The 21,155-nt window shown below is 49.2% G+C and overlaps 1 protein-coding gene across 3 annotated transcripts in view; it reads left to right on the top strand.

Annotated features, from left to right (window-relative positions):
* The window catches only part of APTX (aprataxin), a 216,008-nt gene extending 196,708 nt beyond the window's left edge, over positions 1-19,300 (top strand). For all 3 annotated transcript variants that reach the window (XM_086961687.1, XM_086961688.1, XM_086961690.1), the window contains 2 exons: positions 15,693-15,796; positions 18,096-19,300. In XM_086961687.1, coding sequence (XP_086817813.1) covers positions 15,693-15,796; positions 18,096-18,244 — 253 coding nt within the window. In that variant the 3' untranslated portion in view covers positions 18,245-19,300. The remainder of the gene's footprint in view (positions 1-15,692; positions 15,797-18,095) is intronic.
* Positions 19,301-21,155: the final 1,855 nt, after the last annotated feature.

The following is a 21,155-nucleotide window of genomic DNA, read 5'->3' as shown; positions in this document are numbered from 1 at the left end:
TTGTTGTAGGTGAAGTGAACGCAGCTGTGGTCAGTCCAGAGGAGATCCGTAGTGTGGCTGAAGGAGACATGATTGCTGGATGTGAAGATGGGGTCGAGTGTGTGGCCTGCGATGTGGGTGGGGGAGGTGACTAGTTGTCTAAGTCCGAGGTTGGTGAGGTTGTCCACGAGGGTGGCGGTGTTGTGGTCGTTGATCTTTTCAAGGTGAAAGTTGAGGTCTCCCAGAAGAATATAGTCTTTGGAGGAGAGCGCGTGTGGAGAGATGAAGTCCGTGATGTCTTCACTGAATTTTGCGCGGGGTCCTGGTGGTCTGTAGAGGAGGGTGCCTCTGAGTGTGGTTTTGGGGTCGATGTGGATCTGGAAGTGAAGGTGTTCGGAGTTGGCGAGGTTGGCGTCAGAGCTGGTTGAGATGCGGATTGATTTCTTATGGACGATAGCGATTCCTCCTCCTGTGTGGCCGGTACGGTCCTTGCGAGTGATCTTATAGTCTTCAGGGATGGCAATGGTGATGTCTGGGGCGGAGGAAGCGTTCATCCATGTTTCCGTTAGGAAGGCGACGTCTGGAGAGATGGTGTCTAGTAGATTCCATAGGTCAATGGCGTGTCTGTGGACCGAGCGGGTGTTGAGAAGGATGCATTGTAGGTGGTTGGGGTCGGGAATCTGTGGTGTGGTCGTAGTGGAGATGTTGTCGGTGCCGCTGAATTTGCAGGAGTAGCAGGAGAAAGGTCCATGGGTGTGTCCAGGAGCGGCTTGGACGCAGTTGGGGGCGCGACCGGGGTTAAGGGCTAGGAGGGTGGCGGCATCGTAGGTAATGCGGGTGGGCTGGGAGGCACGGGGGCCAGGGAGTCTGGCGCTGGGCGCGGTCCAGGCGCGGACGGGCGTAGACGGGCTTACCTTTGGCGCACCTTCGGCGCGACTGGGGCGCGAACGCTGCGCGCGGGAGCTACTGTCATATATGGATAGTGGAGGGGGAGGGGCGAGGGCGTCTCAGCTGGGAGGCGGGTCGGGCACACGAGGGGCACAACAACAAACAAAATGGAGGCGGAGGGGGGAGCAGGGCGGAGCGCTCTCGGTAAACGTGCAAACAAAGTCAAAATACAGCAAGCACAATGAAATAATGTCAGCGCTAATGAGGCAAAGCGGTAAATAAGCAGGCGAGATGCAGAGCAGCTTAATCAGGACAAACTGAGCACAGCAGCGCTACGATACCAGGTGTCTTTCAGGGACACTGGGAGCGACCACTCGGACCGTCAGGAGGAGCGAGTCACAGCGTCTAGAGGGTGAGGAGCGCTATTTTAAGCTAGTGGGAGGGCGTCTCAGCTGGGAGGCGGGTCGGGCACACGAGGGGCACAACAACAAACAAAATGGAGGCGGAGGGGGGAGCAGGGCGGAGCGCTCTCGGTAAACGTGCAAACAAAGTCAAAATACAGCAAGCACAATGAAATAATGTCAGCGCTAATGAGGCAAAGCGGTAAATAAGCAGGCGAGATGCAGAGCAGCTTAATCAGGACAAACTGAGCACAGCAGCGCTACGATACCAGGTGTCTTTCAGGGACACTGGGAGCGACCACTCGGACCGTCAGGAGGAGCGAGTCACAGCGTCTAGAGGGTGAGGAGCGCTATTTTAAGCTAGTGGGAGGGCGTCTCAGCTGGGAGGCGGGTCGGGCACACGAGGGGCACAACAACAAACAAAATGGAGGCGGAGGGGGGAGCAGGGCGGAGCGCTCTCTGTAAACGTGCAAACAAAGTCAAAATACAGCAAGCACAATGAAATAATGTCAGCGCTAATGAGGCAAAGCGGTAAATAAGCAGGCGAGATGCAGAGCAGCTTAATCAGGACAAACTGAGCACAGCAGCGCTACGATACCAGGTGTCTTTCAGGGACACTGGGAGCGACCACTCGGACCGTCAGGAGGAGCGAGTCACAGCGTCTAGAGGGTGAGGAGCGCTATTTTAAGCTAGTGGGAGGGCGTCTCAGCTGGTAGGCGGGTCGGGCACACGAGGGGCACAACAACAAACAAAATGGAGGCGGAGGGGGGAGCAGGGCGGAGCGCTCTCGGTAAACGTGCAAACAAAGTCAAAATACAGCAAGCACAATGAAATAATGTCAGCGCTAATGAGGCAAAGCGGTAAATAAGCAGGCGAGATGCAGAGCAGCTTAATCAGGACAAACTGAGCACAGCAGCGCTACGATACCAGGTGTCTTTCAGGGACACTGGGAGCGACCACTCGGACCGTCAGGAGGAGCGAGTCACAGCGTCTAGAGGGTGAGGAGCGCTATTTTAAGCTAGTGGGAGGGCGTCTCAGCTGGTAGGCGGGTCGGGCACACGAGGGGCACAACAACAAACAAAATGGAGGCGGAGGGGGGAGCAGGGCGGAGCGCTCTCGGTAAACGTGCAAACAAAGTCAAAATACAGCAAGCACAATGAAATAATGTCAGCGCTAATGAGGCAAAGCGGTAAATAAGCAGGCGAGATGCAGAGCAGCTTAATCAGGACAAACTGAGCACAGCAGCGCTACGATACCAGGTGTCTTTCAGGGACACTGGGAGCGACCACTCGGACCGTCAGGAGGAGCGAGTCACAGCGTCTAGAGGGTGAGGAGCGCTATTTTAAGCTAGTGGGAGGGCGTCTCAGCTGGGAGGCGGGTCGGGCACACGAGGGGCACAACAACAAACAAAATGGAGGCGGAGGGGGGAGCAGGGCGGAGCGCTCTCTGTAAACGTGCAAACAAAGTCAAAATACAGCAAGCACAATGAAATAATGTCAGCGCTAATGAGGCAAAGCGGTAAATAAGCAGGCGAGATGCAGAGCAGCTTAATCAGGACAAACTGAGCACAGCAGCGCTACGATACCAGGTGTCTTTCAGGGACACTGGGAGCGACCACTCGGACCGTCAGGAGGAGCGAGTCACAGCGTCTAGAGGGTGAGGAGCGCTATTTTAAGCTAGTGGGAGGGCGTCTCAGCTGGTAGGCGGGTCGGGCACACGAGGGGCACAACAACAAACAAAATGGAGGCGGAGGGGGGAGCAGGGCGGAGCGCTCTCGGTAAACGTGCAAACAAAGTCAAAATACAGCAAGCACAATGAAATAATGTCAGCGCTAATGAGGCAAAGCGGTAAATAAGCAGGCGAGATGCAGAGCAGCTTAATCAGGACAAACTGAGCACAGCAGCGCTACGATACCAGGTGTCTTTCAGGGACACTGGGAGCGACCACTCGGACCGTCAGGAGGAGCGAGTCACAGCGTCTAGAGGGTGAGGAGCGCTATTTTAAGCTAGTGGGAGGGCGTCTCAGCTGGGAGGCGGGTCGGGCACACGAGGGGCACAACAACAAACAAAATGGAGGCGGAGGGGGGAGCAGGGCGGAGCGCTCTCTGTAAACGTGCAAACAAAGTCAAAATACAGCAAGCACAATGAAATAATGTCAGCGCTAATGAGGCAAAGCGGTAAATAAGCAGGCGAGATGCAGAGCAGCTTAATCAGGACAAACTGAGCACAGCAGCGCTACGATACCAGGTGTCTTTCAGGGACACTGGGAGCGACCACTCGGACCGTCAGGAGGAGCGAGTCACAGCGTCTAGAGGGTGAGGAGCGCTATTTTAAGCTAGTGGGAGGGCGTCTCAGCTGGTAGGCGGGTCGGGCACACGAGGGGCACAACAACAAACAAAATGGAGGCGGAGGGGGGAGCAGGGCGGAGCGCTCTCGGTAAACGTGCAAACAAAGTCAAAATACAGCAAGCACAATGAAATAATGTCAGCGCTAATGAGGCAAAGCGGTAAATAAGCAGGCGAGATGCAGAGCAGCTTAATCAGGACAAACTGAGCACAGCAGCGCTACGATACCAGGTGTCTTTCAGGGACACTGGGAGCTCACATACACTCACGTCATTGAGCTACAGTAGGTTGGATCCCCATTGTGTGTACTGGCATGAACTGGGTAGCACCACCAGGGAGAACTTCCATTCCAGGTGGTAAGATGCCATTCTTGGTAGCAATTCTCTAGTCTCCAAAAAACCTACAGCTGGCTGCCTCTTTAGGCTAATCTGTCCAGGGAAGCGCCTACATCATCTTCGTCCTCAGTGTCTGTGGGAGATTCAAGCTCTGCAATTAACCCTTCTCAAGCTCTCGCCGCCTCTGGCGCCTTCTCGCTTCCTGTCCTTTTAGCTATCTGCAGCCTAATCACCCCTTCACATTCTGCCCATTTGATTCGCTCTGTTTCCACCCTGTGGCACTTGGGCCCTTCTTTGCCTTCCAGTACATGGAGATATCTTGCTTGACCAGAAGTAGCCCCATATCCAAGAATTTCCTTGTGATTTTCTTCTTGGATGTGTGAGGCAACCAATGTAAGATACAGTATTTCTGAGTCTGGTCTAAGTCTCTGTCAGTAATATCAGCCAGTAACTTTGTTACATCATCCCAATAGGGAAGTAGGGATGGGCAGTCCCAGAACATATGCTTAAAATCTGCACCTTCTTTATTGCAGCGCGGACATGCCCCCACTTGTGTCAGGAAATACTTATTAATTTTTGCTGGGGTGAGGTACGCCCTGTGTAGAATGTAGAAATGCACTAGTTGGAATCTGGCATTCCGAGTAGTCTTCCACGCTCTCTCTACCAATCCCCCCCAAGTCTTCTATGGGATTTCCTCCTTCAGGTCAGCCTCCCACTTAAGCCGTAGATCTGATAGGGGGATTACAATTTCTTGTGTTATGCTTTTGTATAAGCACATTACCGCCTTAAATGTGCCTGCTGCCATAACTGCGTATTGGCAGCCCAGTGATGTTTTTGGTTCAGTGAGGCCCCCTCCCCAGTGTTTCCGCATGGCAGTAGTAAGGTCTGTATACAGCAGAAAGTCCCCCCCAAGCAAATCATAACAGGTTTGCAGGTCTTCGAACGGGATCATGGCCCCTCCTTCATATAGATCCCCTACGCAAGTCAACTCCTGGTCTGACCAGGTCATCAGTCTCTGCCAATTACCTCCGTGGGTCAAGGCCGTGCACATAAGTAACAGGATTTCCGGCATATAAAGGCGTTTAATTTTAGCCCTCTTCAGATACCTGTTCCAGCACCTGCGTGCCGTGCATAGTTCTGTGGTGAGTGTTGCAATACTAACAGGAAGCTGCAACGCGATGCAGGTTATTTGCTTTAGGGTCACAAAGTCTTCCCTCTGCTCCTCTTCTTCCCGGATAATGCTTGCCACCCATTGTGTGAGCCATTGAAATTGCGCCGCTAGGTAGTAGGCCTCAAATTCAGGCACCGCTAGTCCCCCTTCTGCTCTGGATCTCATTAGGACCGCAAGCGCCACTCTACGTCTGCCAGTGCCCCATATAAACCCCGTAATCATCGAACGGAATTGGATAAAGCACCTTGTTTGGATCCAATCCGGCAGGGTTCCAAAGTAGTATAGTAGCCTCGGGAGAGTGATCATTTTGAGAAGGGCCACGCGGCCAGCCAGGGATATCAGCAGGGAGCCCCAGAAGGCAAAGTTACTTTTTGCTCTTCTGATTGCCTTTGATATGATAGTCCTCTTTCTTATGTAATTTTTCCGATACACCGTTTTTAGGTCTCGCTGGTTCTGCATCCAAAGGATGCGTCCAGCTGGAGACTTTTAGTTGCCCGTCTCGAGGGAATGAGGGACAAGAGGGTGTTACGAGCTTTTGCTGCCAGATTTGGGTGCGCGAACGCGCACGTTCCGTCCCGCGCCGCGCACATCCCTCCGATGTCTTAAAGTTGGCACACATGCGCGCGCATATACACAGACAGACACTCGTTCGCACACACCCCCCCTCCCCCCCCCCACCGCACCACACACACACACACACATATACGCAGGCAGGCACACATGCAGGCACGCAGCGCACCCCCCCCCAAGGGCTTGCATACATACACACACAAACGCACACACACACACACTTCCAACCTTGCTAACCGGGCACATGCAGGGCTTCCATCACTGGGGGGGCGGGCACCGTCAATGTGCCCCGACACCCCCCTCACCGGCTCCTCTCGTCCTGTCCCTCTGTGTCCAGACTCCGCAGCCCGCTCCGTTGTTTCTCCGCCCCTTCAGGAAGTTTGTGCGTGTCACGCCTCTTCTTTCTCCCGGACGGAAAACCTATTTGCGTGTCAGGCCTCGTTCTGAACAGCTGTCCTTCAGAGCGCTGCTCCAGCGACTTCCGGCCCCCTCTGCTGAACGCTGGCTATAGTGCACTTCTGCAGCCTCCCTCGGGAGTCGGGACGTTAGTTGATGGGGGCAGTCTAGTACACAATTGTCCCTCAGCGCTGGGAGGCTGGCCTGTGATGTCAATGTGCTCATGACCGCTGGACGCTGAAGGGACAGGAAGGGAATGTTCCTCAAATTGCTTGGATTAGTGCCAGCAGCGTTTGCCGTGTGCTTGGCCTGCAGCTCCCGGGTGCCTGGCGTTCTTCCGTTATACATACTCGGTCGGCAGCAAAGGCCTGGCGCTGACTCATGTGCTTTGACCCAAATCACGCAAGTGCGAGTTCGACAGGGGGCTCCCGTCCCTTCAGAAATGATCAGTACACAGAGGGACAGCGGAGCGGGTCTGCCAGTGCTGCAGGCCTTGCATAACACGACGGTGACCGGCAATTAGCTCACATGGTTGCTGTGCAGGCACCTGTGTAGGGCGAGTTCCCCGCAGTACTCTGGTTAGAACAGGTTGCACTTGCACAGTTACATGCGGAAAAGAGTTCACTGCCCTTAAGAGCTAATAGGAAATCTGGGTTTTGTCGGATGGGTAATAGAAATCCACGCCCCTGCAGGAATTACAGTAATTCGATCCTTCGGGACCGTGTCTCAACTTGTGCCAGAGCTGTGATGCCTAAAGTCCGCACCTGCGATCCCATAGGTGATGTGGTGTGCACTTCCGCAAACGTAGATACTGTAGACTGAAAACGCCTGGCTTAAGCCCGGTAAGTGGTCGTAAAATGACGACCAGTGCCTTACCAAACAGCTACATCTATAAATAAAACCTCCGTAGCCTCCTTGGCTTACCTGTCATAGGGTTTAGCAATGGAGGCTAGGTTCCCAGTCCCAATTCCTACTTGCTGTGACAAGTCACACTTTTAGTCAAAATGTAGGGAAACCACGTAACGGGGCTTCAGCTGGTCAGGCATCCTTATACGTTTGAGAATCATTTCAGTCAGCCCCGTTCTGGGGGAATATTTGCCTGAATATTACTTTCATAATGGGGACATCCTAAAGACATGAGTGTTTTGCCCACGATAACCGCAGGAGGGTTCCATAGTGCCTTGATATCGAGAACCTTCATTGAACCCACTGTCATTTGGGAATGAATGTACCTGTGCTACGCCAGGGTTGCACCAGAAATTGCTTGAATTATCCAGGTGGTTGTTCACGTCTGAGACATAAGGGATGAGAACCTCCCCTGATGCTGTCCACCCTCACACACCGCACCCTCATATACCGCACCCTCACACACACTGCACCCTCACACACACTGCACCCTCACACACACTGCACCCTCACACACCGCACCCTCGCACACCGCAGCCTCACACACACTGCACACTCACACACACCGCACCCTCACACACACCGCACCCTCACACACACCGCACCCTCACACTCACCACACCCTCATACTCACCGCACCCTCGCACACACACCGCACCCTCGCACACACACCACGCCCTCGCACACACACCGCACCCTCACACACCGCACCCTCACACACCGCACCCTCACACACTGCACCCTCACACATCGCACCCTCACACACTGCACCATCACACACTGCACCATCACACACCGCACCCACACATACCCCGCACACACCCACACCCATACACTGAACCCACACACACACCGCACCCACACACACACACTCTGCACCCTCACACACTCTGCACCCTCACACACAGCTTATCTGTTATTTTCTTAATTCATTGCAAAGTTTACTCCCTTTAAGATCTGAACACAGCTGCCTGGTCCTGTTTATGGCTAATAGATCATGTCTGCAGCCACACTGCACCCTCACACACACCGCACCCTCACACACCGCACCCTCACACACCGTAACCTTACACACACTGCACCCTCACACACACTGCACCCTCACACACACTGCACCCTCACACACACTGCACCCTCACACACACTGCACCCACACACACACCGCACACACCCACACCCATACACTGTACCCACACACACACCGCACCCACACACACTCTGCACCCTCACACAGACTGCACCCTCACACACACTGCACACTCTGCACCCTCACACACTCTGCACCATCACACACTCTGCACCCTCAGACACTCTGCAATGGAACATACACTCCAAATACCACTCAGTGCCACATAATTATATGCAACATAATTGCACACCTCATAGTTACACTCTACTCAATGCAACATAAATACACTTTATCTATCTGTCTATCGCCCTCACTCTATCTGTCTATCTATCGCACTCACTCTATCGCCCTCACTCTATCTATCTATATATTGCCCTCCCTCTATCTATCGCCCTCCCTCTATCTATCTATCGCCCTCCCTCTATCTATCTATCGCACTTACTCAATCTATCGCACTCACTCTATCTAGCTATCGCATCACTACAGCATCACTCGGCACCACCACAGCATCACTCAGGGGCACCACAACATCAGTATGCGCTACCACAGCATCACTGAACGCCACAGCATCACTCGTCACCACCACAACATCACTCAGCGCCACCACAGCATCAATATGTGCAACCATTCAACAACAACTGGTTCAAATATATTCTCTCAATGTGTCAAGCTTAATTACAAATGTCACAAAAAAAGTTAATATTTCACTTCTGTTCTTGGATTTCCGTCACAATAAAATACAATGAACATAATCTTTAAATATTTACAAAAGCTATTGCCATTATAAATTACAATAACTTTTATTTCAGTATTAATTCTTAAAAAAATTAAAATCCATTTTTATTTGTAATATCAATACATCTAGGTCACGTAAATACAACACATATTGCATTACAAATGCTATAGGTGTCACATTTGCGAAAGTTAAAACTGTTGCCATTGTAAATGACAAAGCTATTAATTTCGCTATTTTCAAAACCAACAAATAAATAAAAACTTTGTCATTTACAGTACCAATAGCTCAAACTTTCCTAATGCGAGACCTATTGCATTGCAAATGCTTTTTTTTGTTTAGATTTCTATATTCGTTTTTTAACTTAACATAGGACATTTTGTATGCACATACATATTTCATAGGCATTGAGGAGTACATGGCTATTACAAGAGCATTGCACTTAACAGTTAGTACATATCTGCAGTTGGGATGTCTTCTAAACTGTTTGGGTGGTTGCATCTCACCTGTTGCTTAGAATCTGTGCGTGAACAATGAATAATTATGGTTGCCTGTTGTGGTGATCTTTGCGTTCATTTACAGCATATGCGGGACAGATGGGATTGGGTGGGTGGAGTAGGAGGGGAGATGGGTAGGGGCCGGAAGAGGATTGAAGGGGAGGCTAATGAGGTATTAACTGTGTGGACTTGCCCAATGAAAGATCCTGGTATTTCCGATCTCTTCCATCCACCCACTTTCCCGACATTACCAGCAGTTACCCCACCCATTTGAGTAGTTCACTTGGTCCTGTGTGAAGGGAACTGGGATTTGGAATGCAAATTTGTGAGTTGGTCGCTGTATCTTGTAAGTGAGTCTACTGCGTACTGTCGCATGCTGCCTTCAGTGCCCTCCCAGATTCCGAGCGTGGAGTCTGGGGCCCTCACCCGGCATTTCAGAGTTCCAGGAATATAGGATTACATGCGCTCGCTATCGGGGTTTTGTGTAGCCCCAGGCCATCTTCACGATGCAAAACCACTCTCTCTTCCTGCACCCAATTTGTGAGCGAGCAGTACCATGCTTCCCGTGATGGGGTTCAGGACATCTCCATCATCTAGTGATCAGACATCTGAAAGAGACTATTAGTAATAGATTCCCTACCTTCGAATTACCCCCAGGCGTCCGACTGGATCAGGAGAATTTCTTTTTTCATGTGTTTCCCTTTGCGTCGCCAGCCAGCGCAGATCTGTAGAGAGCGGTACCCTTAGTCATTTTCTGACTAGGGATTTTTCTACTGTTGTCGACATCTTTTTCGAGTCGAAAAGGCTGATGAGAGGCAATACACAAGATCAACAATAGTACAGTACACAAAAAGGAAAGTTCATTTAGCAGGCTTTGTGGGTTTCTGTTGCAAGTCTTTTTATTTATTAAAATCCTTTGAACAAATGTGGAAACAGCCAACGTGTTTCACCCTTCAACAGGGTTTCATCGGGGCAAGGATAGGTGACGAGAAATTGCATATCAGTGTAATGAATCCAGCGGTAAATGTACCGCCAGACCCGGTCAGGTCTTGATACCTCCCCAGATCTTGCCATGCTTTTTCCCCCCTACTGTGGCTACGGAGGAGGGAGCCTCCTATGCTATGTTGATGCGTAGGGTGGCTGAGGCCGTAAGCCTTGAGCTTCCTATGGTGGCAGTCAGGACTAATCTCCTGACTGATGTGCTTCAGCCGGCAGCAGCCTCTTCGGAGACCCTGCTGCCATTCAATGAAGCCCTCACAGACATCTTTCTGAGCACTTGGTCCAAGCTTAGCACAGGGGGTCCTGTGGATACGATGATTGCCCGACGCCACCGCCCGGCCCTGGACGACCCAATCTTCATCTCCCAACACCCTATCCCGAGAGCTTGGTGTTCCAAGCCTCAACATCCAGAGGCACGTTCCCTTCTGCTCTGCCAGATAGGGAATCCAAGCAGCTGGACTAGATGTTTTCTTCCGCCAGCTTAGGACTGCTGTCGGTGAACACTGCATGTCTCTTGGGCTGTTACACCCACTCTGTGTCGGATACGGTTGCACAGGTGCTGCCACAGTGCCTGGAAGACGCCCGGGCCATACTCTCCTGTGCTGTTGCAGAGGGTAGAGATGCAGCAAAGTTCCCCATCCAGTGTGGGCTGGGCACCGCCGACTAGCTGGGTAGAACAATTTCTACATCAGTAGCCCTGAGGCGCTACACCTGGCTGAGATGCACTGGCTTTTTCGGGGTATATCCAATTGACTCTTATAGACATGACCGTCGCCTATTTGGCGACAAGGCGGACAGTGTGCTCAAGCGCTTCAAGGATTCTCGAGCTATGGTCAGATCCTTGGGCCTTGCTGCCACCTCTCATCCTGTGCAGACTCCCCTTTTGTGGCTGCGGAAGGGGTGCCCCACCATGTTCCACTCTGGGCCACAGGCCGGCGCAAGCTACCCAGCCTCTGAGCGGCTGGGGACGTGGGTCTGGGGGCCAGCAGGTGGACCAATCCAACAGTGCCCCCTCTGCAGCAGCCTCTAAGCCTTCCTAGTCCAACCTTTCAGGGCTGCCAGTTGCCAGTGGGCGGCAGGATCCACCATCACCTCCCCCACTGGCACACCATCACATTGGACAGGCAGGTTTTGTAGATTGTCCGAAGGGGCCACTCCCTCCCTTTTGAGACTTCCCCTCCCTCCATGCCACCAATATTCCATTGCTGTCAGAGGATCACTTGGCCCTTCTCTGTCAGGAGTTACAGCTCTCTTGGCCAAGGGAGCTATTGAGCGAAATCCCTGTCCCAGAAGTAGGTTGTGGTTGAAACTCCCACTACTTCCTGGTCCCCCCAAAGACGGACAAAGGCCTGCATCCTATCTGGGATCTCGGGGACGTCAACCATACCTCCGGAAGGAGATGTTCAAAATATTGACATTAGCTCAGGTCCTGTCTCCCCTTGACCATGGAGACTGGATGATAGCGTTGGACTTGCAGGATGCTTACTTCCACATTCCCGCCCTGCCAGCCCTCAGACGTTACCTAAGGTTCACGGTATGCCACAAGCATTTTCAGTTTACCCCGCTCCCCTTTTCCCTTACCAGCTCCTCTAGGGTGTTCATTAACATAATGGCGGTGGTCACAGATCAGGGGTTCCAGTCTTCCCCTATCTCGACGACTGGCTGTTAAAGGCGGGCTCGCCCCAGGCTGTCGTTTCCCACCTCCAGACTATGGCAGACCTCCTTTCAACGGAGTAGTTCTGGCTGGATACAGCGCACTTTCGGGCTTATCCTCCCGAGCAGTGAGTCCTGGATATTCAGGCTATGATACCCACGTTTCAGTTTCTATCCCGGGTTTCGGTGAGATTGACCTTGAGGCTGCAGGGCCTTACAGCCTCCTGCATCCTGCTGGAGACAGGGTTGTAAATGGATAGTCCCACTCCAGCGTGTCAAACGTCTTCTCTAGTTCGAGGAGCATACACCCTGAATGTGGCCAATGATCTGTTGAGTATCTGGCCACACGGAGGAAGCGGCGTAGGTTTTGGGACATGCTGCAAGATGGCACAAATTCATTTTGGTCGGTGTGCACCTACTCGGAGACCTGGATGGGGTGGGGGGGTTCGGGCAGGTGCTCCACCAGTATTTTTAGCCAAGATTTTGTAGTCAGTGTTGAGGAGTACCAATGGGCGGATGGAGCCTAGCAGCTTCGGTTCTCTATCTGGCTTAGGTAAGGAGCCAAGCAGGGATTCCCGCAATGTTTTTGGGAGTGACGCGGTCTCCATCTATGCCTCAAATAGGGCCAGTAGGTGAGGAGCTAGCACTAAGGCGTACGCTTTGTAGTACTCTGCTGGCAGGCCATTTGGACCAGTTGCTTTCCCAGTGGCAGCGCTCTTATGGCCACTTGGATCTCAAAGAGTGCAATTGGTTCCTCCAGCTCTGCACGGTGTTGTGGTGTGATTGTGGGTAGGGGTAGATGGGATAGAAACCCTTGTAGTGTGAGCGGATCCAATTAAGTGTCCAGCACCTCACTAAAGTACCCTCCTATTAGCCAGGGAAGTGTGCTCCAGCGTGCCCGTAAACCTGACAGGGAGTGCCAGAAGGGTTACTGATCTGAATTGGGGGCATATACAGTCCCAAGTATTATGTCCCTTCCTGCATTTCCTATACACTGATGTACAGACATGCGATTAATTGTCTCTGTCTAATGTGTATGTGATGAAAACTGCTCTGCCGCCCTACATTGCTATGAGTAGCGCTATAAATCAGACTAAAAGCATGTGAAAGAGAGTGGTTATGGATACTTGAGGGTCACGGATATAGGTTGTCATGGAATTAATGGAGAAGGAAGTCATTTGGGGGCACCAACAAACATAGTCACACTGGGCACCAACAGCGCTAAAGTCCGTCCTGTTGAAAGCCTTTCTTCTTTCCATCAAAGGAATTTTGGTTCAGGTGTTCACAGACAACACTATCGCCATGTGGTATTTCAACAAGCAGGTCAGGGTGGGGTCATGGGCCCTTTATCAAGAGGCTGTCTCTGGACATGCGTAGGGCATAAGGACATTTTCCTGTTGATTCAACATCTGGTGGGTTCTCTGCAAACCAGAGCAGACAATCTCAGCCATCGATGCTGTGTAGATTACAAATGGTATCTCAATTCAGAAGTGGTGCAAGGTCTCCTCAGAGATTGGGGAGAACGTTAGTTAGATCTATTCACCATCGCAGAGAATACGTAATGTCAGCACTTTTGCATGCTGGAGTTTCCAATTTGGCTCTTGCTGGGAGACACGTTTCATCTCAAATGGAGCCCAGGACTCCTGCCAGAGTTCTCAAGAATATCAAGAATGGCCAGGCCCAAATTATCTTGGTGGCCCCGGGCTGGGGAGGGAGAATTTGTTCCCGAACTCCAGAGCATGAGTGACTCTCCTTCGATCAGACTACCTCTTTGTAGTTGTACCCAAAGCTGACCACTATCGACCTACATTCATGGAGATTGAGCGGCAGCAGTTGAGGGTGTTCGACCTCCCTCCTGAAGTGGGCGATGTCGTCTTGGCAGCCAGGTGTTCCTCCACGAAAATGATCTACAGCTGCCAATGGGATACATTTGTTGTTTGGTGTGCATCCAGATCTGTTGATCCTTGTCTGCAACCTTGTCTGAAGTTCTGCTGTTTGTTCTATTCCTAGCTCAGCAAGGTTTTGCTTTGGGCGCAGTTATGGTGTACCTTTCCGCCATTTTTGCCTTTCTGTGGTTGCCGGATCAACCTTCCTTATTCAAGTCATCCGTCATGACTCATTTCCTAACAGCTTTACAACACTGTTCCTCCTCTGCTGTTCATTATGGCCCAATGGGAACTGAAGTTTAGTTAAAACCTTCCTCATGTGCCCACCTTATAAACTGGTGTACAGCAGCCCTCTAAGACTGCTAACTATCAAAATTGTCTTCCTCTGGCGATCTCATCTGCCAGGAGGGTTAGCGAATTGCAAGCACTTTTCATTGACAACCGCCCCTCCGGCACACTTCCTTCTTTCCAAGAAAGTTGGCTCTGAAAGCCTAAACATCCTGTTTGCCAAAAGTGGTTATACCTTTTCATGTCGGGCAGACTATTATGCTGCCTACTTTCTTCTCCCCACTACATCCTGCCAAGCAAGAGTAACGTCTCCACCGTCTGGACCTGAAAAGAGCTCTGTCTTTTTATATTGATTGCACCAAAGATTTCCGGGCAGATGATCAACTCTGTATGTTTTAAGGGTGCGAAGGAACGTAAAGCAGTTCACAAAAGTATTATCTCCAGATATATTGTCCTTTGTATTCAAATCTGCTACGCAGTGGCTAAAGACCAACTCCCTGAGGGTTTAAGGGCTCATTCTACCAGAGTTAAAGTTGCATCCACTGTGTTGGCGAGAAAGTGTTCTCAATTATTGATATCTATCAGGCAGCCACGTGAGCATTGCTGCACACGTTAGCCAAACACTGCTTCCTACTTAGTAGGCTCCGGCACAATGGGCATTTTAACTGTTCAGTCCCCCAGGATGTCTTAGTATAACACAGTCCGCAGACCCACCTCTGGGGAGATATTGCTTTGGTATCTATTCTGTGGTATGGAATATGTGGCTAGAAGTCTCTTATCAGATGAACATGTTAATTGCCTTCAGTAATGCCTTATCTAGTAGAGAGTCTGTCTAGTTGCAGATTCCTCACTGATCATCCCCGTTCTGTTAACTGTATGTCATTTACTATTGAAGGGGTCCTGAAGGACCTCACTTGGCCCGCTAGTCATTCCTCCTCAGCTTGGCTCCGTGCGTCTGGTGCGGAAAAATAAGAACTGATGTTAGCGCACTGGGGTGGCGTCCATGTCACTTCTGGCTCGGAGATGCCGCCATGCGGAGTTGAACAATGCAACCTACCAGCACATAAGTGGGATTACTCAAAAATGTCCAAATCCAGTCTGACACCTGGGTGAAATTCTAAGGTAAGGAACCTGTGGCTAGATAGCCTCTACCAGATAAGGCGTTATCAGAGGTAAGTAACTTGTTCTTCTTACCTCAAAATGCATCCCGTTGTCAAAAATGGGTGCGAGGAGGTATTTCAAGCCAAAATATAGAACTAAATGCAAGATTTGCACTTCACATAATTTCACAGAATTTTTCTCAAATTTCGCAAACGCTCCTATTTATAAGGGTTCATTAGATTCAGGATCCCTTAGGGTAAAGTATGCGTCTGTCAGACTTATTCATTGACTCCTGAATTGTTCTACTTATCATGGGACAAGTGTCCTGTCCGATGCTGATACTTTAGGAAGATGGATTGATTTGAAAGGCATGTGATGTGAATATTTCTTTATAATCTGCTGTTTTGGTCCTCCAGCCATGTCCACCTACACGTGATCAGCCAGGACTTTGATTCCCCTTGCCTTAAAAACAAGAAGCATTGGAATTCATTCACAACTGACTACTTCTTAGAATCTCGAGGTAAGGGGTTGTCTATTTCCTCGATTCCCTGTTTATTGTCTGGTAAGAGAGTGCAGTTTTGCTTAGTATTTAAATGTGCTGTTTAAAATCTAATTGATTGTGTAATCCTACAGAAATGTGGGGTTGGTTTACCCATATGCGCTGAGGAACTGCATTCTAGACCACCGTTTCATGTATATGTTCGGAAGTTTTTAAACTTAAAAAGAAACCTTTTTTGATAAAATCCAGTTCCATTATTTATTTGGGGATTGTTTTTGGAGTCTTTACGTGTGAGGTAACGCAACAAAACTCTTAGGTGAGAGCACTTTCTGCAATCGCTAGTTATTCTCATAGACCATCTTTATCCTTTGCCATCGAAGTAAAAATAAATATATGGTGCATTATACAATCACGAAAATGTAATTAGTTAGTGTACTCCGTCCTGTCGCGTCATGCTGTCAGCCAAGATTTAATATGCAGTACAATTCACTAAAATGACATCACAATTAGCTCAAAGTGTCCCTGCCCAGGATTAAAGGAGAATGAACTCTTAACATGGAGCAGTGCTTAATAGCAATAAAAGGACCGTATTATATAGGCAGGGTACACTGTCCCTGATTGAGCCGCGTGCACCTTTCAAATGATTCACTGGGTAAACCGGGAGGTGTTATTACAGGTAATACGCTCTCACAGAGGCAGACACCAACGCGCCCCTGCCCAGGGTCAGCGTATTTGTGAATGGCGGGGCCTTTTGAAGGAGCGGTTTCATCTTTCACAGTGCAAGCGGCAAGCGGAAATGAAAGTCCCCCTGCGTTGTTACTGCGCCCACCTGCAGGAGGATGTCTGGAGAGTTTCATGGAACTCCATTTTCGCCCGTTAAGGAGGGTAATGGGTCGTTCCCTCAATTGCATACGGGTGTCCCCCAGACCCAGCCCCAGCCCAGACATCCACCTGCAGGCTGGTGCGGTCACTGACCTGCACGGGGCTCTTTGTTCTGCTTTAAAGTGCAGGTTGGCCCCGCCTGCACTATGAAAGCGGATCGTCAAACGGCTGCCCCACCTTTCACTGATGCACCCAGGGCATCAGTGAGTTGGCGACTGCTTAGGAGGCAGGCATCCCATTATCTGCATAGAGCCCACGGTTTCAGTTTTCTCCCAGCTCACCCTGGTAACTGTGTGTTGTTGTGCTAACAGGGAAAGTGTGCCTTATCTGTAATACAGCTCTAGTTATCCAATCCAATTTGTGCACGTACATTTACGCTGGCTGTAGGGCTGGCCACATTTGTTTGTGCTTCATAGCATGAAATCAGAATTTCCACACTATTGCAACCACTGGACTCTATGCATGCTGTGGGGCGCAGGTTTATTCAACCTGTATTTTATGTTAAAGTGTGTCTACTCTTTACACGTTTTCTCATTCTTTTTTATGATGTGTTTTCTGCTTTATTATTTGTGACCAGACTCACTCAGCAGTATGTGCTTCACTTCGTTCACACTGTGGTCTCAATACTGAAGTGTTCTCCTGTGTGTGTACAAGTCTGCTCAGATTGAAATGTAGTCCAAAGCCTGTACACAGTTGTGAAAAGGGTACAGTTTGATGGCTGATTATTATTTATTTTACTTTTTATGGTAAGGTTGTTGGTATCACTTGCTTTTTCATATCAGTATTGTATGACAAACACAAAAACTCCTTAATAAAAAATAACATATGCTTTGGGACATGTGCCGAGTTAAAAACTTTATAATATGAACACAAAGTCCTATGTATGATTTGCTCACAAGTTTGCGTACTCTTTAACAGTTGCAAGAACAGAGATTAATGGAAGAATATATGTGATAATTCAAGAAATTGAGAAGATTCATGGTCTGTGAACATAAAAAACGGAAACAAGAATGTAGTCAAACGGTTCTGTGCAGCACTAGTATTGGTTGTAAATGGCATTGACTAATCTGAGCGGAAATCAAACTGAATAAAATAGAATTACATTTTCAAATTAAATTACATTTAATTGGTTGCCCGTCACTGGAAGCCTCCATCTGTAGTTTGTTTGGCTCCCTGTCCACAATACAAACAATGGTGTAAACCAAGATTTTGCCCATTTCTGCTTCATGACAATGGTTTAAGCAAATTACCTCTTGGGTGAGACTCTAGAAGGCATTCCGATCTCTGCTGAGTACTAGTAAGACCGCGACAGTGGTCTAAATGGCGATGAACTACATTTGTATGGTATGCTGCAGAGGTTGGTGCTTCAGATGCTGCCTATAATGTGCTCCACGTCGTGCTCGTTTTGACTATCGTTCATTCTTTTTTTTCCCTCCAGATGTGATTGAGATGGTTAAGCTCAATGGGCAAGTTACAGTAAAAGAAGGCACCTCGGAGCTCCTGAAAGCTCCCCTCAGATGTCACATGTGCAGACAGCAGCAATCCACCATTCCTGAACTTAAAGCTCACCTGAAGATGCATCAGTGACAGTGATGCTGCTGGGATAGAGGCTCTTTCCTGGTGGGAGAGCACCCTGAGACTACAGACAAAGGATCTGCTCTATACAAAGTCATACAAATGTTTGTCCCTCCACCTACTCAGTATCCCTAACACATTTTATATGGCTTGCATCAGGGAAAAGATATTTAATCCAGATTACCTCGTCAAAGAACGTTACAGTAAAGAATGACAGTCGCTCAAAACTAGATGCCAAAATAAGTATAGTACTTGGTTTTAGTTTACATTTTTTTTCTTTACTTTGCCTTTCTTACTTTTTCTGTGTTCTTTATTTTTGTTTGTTAGTGGGCTGGTTTTGTACTTATTTTCCTGTTTGTTCATATACTTTTCTTGCAAAGCTTCAAATGTATCCTCCACCCGGGTTCTATATATAGCCTGGTCATGAGAGTAACTTGGTCTGCGTCCACCTAACCATTGAAAAATAGGCAAAGATAGAGAGCAATAGTAAACAGAGTCTTTCGAATCATAAATAAGAACACCATATTTGTTTTGGTAAGGTTGGACAGAGTTCTATTTGTCGTTTAACACCCTCTGCCCTCAAACAAAAGGCACCATTATTTAAAGCGTACATCATTAGTCAAAAAATAAGGCAAAAAGAAAATGGCATCTTGTGCGCAATAACAAATTAGCCGTTCTCTTCTTTTGAAAGCCTGTGAGGTATATACAAAACACTGGTTGTACCGTAACAAGCAGTATTGTTTCTTAGCTTACTATTAATAAAGGCTCCTGGGGATGGCAAGACTCTGAGAAGCCTTTCTACGAAGTTAATGCTGATGTAGAAATTAATTTTATAGTTCAAAGCTATGTAGTGTCTTATGTAATTTATAACAAACTACAATTATGTTTTACCATGATAAAGAACTTGGTGGTTCTGCGTGCTATTAATGGTAGTCGTGAGGTTTGCCATGCCTCCAATTATTTATTTAAAAGCAAAATACATTGACTCTATACATTGCTCATAACATTTTTGCGTAGTCTCATTCTACAGTAAAATGGAAAATTCCTTCAAATAAATGATGAAACATCTTCTGAGGTGGAAGCAAGTTTTTGACTTGTGCAATAGTGACATCTCTCTGTAGGGACATCACTAGGTGTATATAGGACAGTGTGAGAAAGTCAGGTCTCTTGTCATTCTCTAGGCAGTGATAGTGCAGGTTTCCATACAGGAAGAAGGGACGGCCGCAGGGAGTTTTTAAATGTGAATCTAGTGAGAGACTGAGTATGCTAGAACTTGTTTCACTCAGCGTGTGTGTGTGTGTGTGTGTGTGCACTTTTCACGTGTGCTTGAAGTGAGAATGTTCAAGTGAATTCTTTGAGTTGGTGTGTGAGAATGGCTGAGGGGGCTGCCACACCGCATTTGATATGCATATGACTTTGGCTTTGGTTTTGATTTTGATTCTATATCACTATCAACTGTTCCACTTGATGAGGGTGGAGCTTGTCTGGCTTCAAGATGGCCGCAGCCTAAGCAAACTGCAGAGACCGGCATATTAATCCAGCAGGAATCCGCTGAATTCCAAGATCTAAAGGGTGCGCCAGCCTCAGAAATGAAGGGGCCGAATATTTGCCATCCGACGCTGCCTTTGTTGAAGCAGTTGACCTGCCCCGGGCTGATTGATGATGCCACGCTGCATCGGCGTAGGCATGGCCTATCTTGTTAGCCTGGATGTAGGCCACATGTTCTGGAGCCACTGAATCTGAGCCCTTGTGTGCTTGCCTGGGACCTCCGCCCGCAAGCTCACGACTGCGAGTGGCTGTACTCGGGGAGGTGTACGAGGCGGTCCACCTTGCGCCTGGGACCCGAGGCGAAAGATGGGCTGCGCAAGCGACCGTATCGCCTGCACTGCTGATCCTGGAGGTTGGGGGCTGACCGGTGTGGTGGCTTGGCTTTGGTGCTCAACCTGACGTGAGGACATGGGGCAAACCTATTCAGGTGAGAGGAGGCTGCAACTGCGAAACGGCTGCGCACACAGATGCCCTCAAAAGTGCCGGACTGGGCCAGACAGCGGAGAAATACGAATACATGGGTAGAGGCGGCACAGGCAGAGCCGGGGCTAAGCAATTAACATCACGCTTTGCGGAGCTATAATCTGCTGCCACTTATCACGGTACTAGGTACTACTGTTAGCCAGTGTATACTATGACAGCAGGGCAGCATATTTGAACCAGAAGCACACTGCAGGAACCCTCTAAAGCAAATTGAACCAAAACACAGAGTGTACTACCAGCAACACAATGGGGAACCAGACAAGATTCAACCAAAGTTGCAGTTTGAGCAACGCAAATCCACCAGGGCAAGAGACGAAGAAGCAGAGCCCTTGTTAGCAGAGCAGGGGGCCAAGACCACTGAGGAAGGAGGGGAATTGTGAACAATACTTACTTATATGCAGTACAATAGATGGTAAAATAGATTATCTTACGGTCGGTATGGACCGCATGTCAGAACGAATGGATAAACAAGCAGAAAGACTAGACATGGTGGAAAGGAGGGTATCAGAGGCCGAAGATTTACAGGTTGAGATCTCTGGGGTGCAGAAATAAATGGAGGCACTAATGGCGACACTGCAGAACAAAGCAGAAGACCTTGAAGTGTGGTCAAGGCATAACAACTTGCGCATAATAGGGCTGCCCGAATCAACAGCGACCAGAAATATGAAACAATTTGTTGAACAGTTACTCATAACACTGCTGGGCTGCAAGATTTTCTCATCTGTATTCCCAGTTGAACACTCACACCGTTCGCTGGCTCCACGGCTGGCCCCTGGGTCCCCCATCCTATAATAGCCCGACTCCTGAGTTCAGGAGGGTTCGGAGCTTTCCCTCTACCCTGATTTTGCATTACAAGTGCAAGAGACGCAGAAACAATTTGCACCTCTGAAGC

Source organism: Lissotriton vulgaris, chromosome 3_1, assembly GCF_964263255.1.
Source record: "Lissotriton vulgaris chromosome 3_1, aLisVul1.2, whole genome shotgun sequence".
Lineage (NCBI taxonomy): Eukaryota > Metazoa > Chordata > Amphibia > Caudata > Salamandridae > Lissotriton > Lissotriton vulgaris.
The sequence above is the reverse complement of the archived record's forward strand: the minus strand, read 5'-3'. Positions and strand labels throughout refer to the sequence as shown.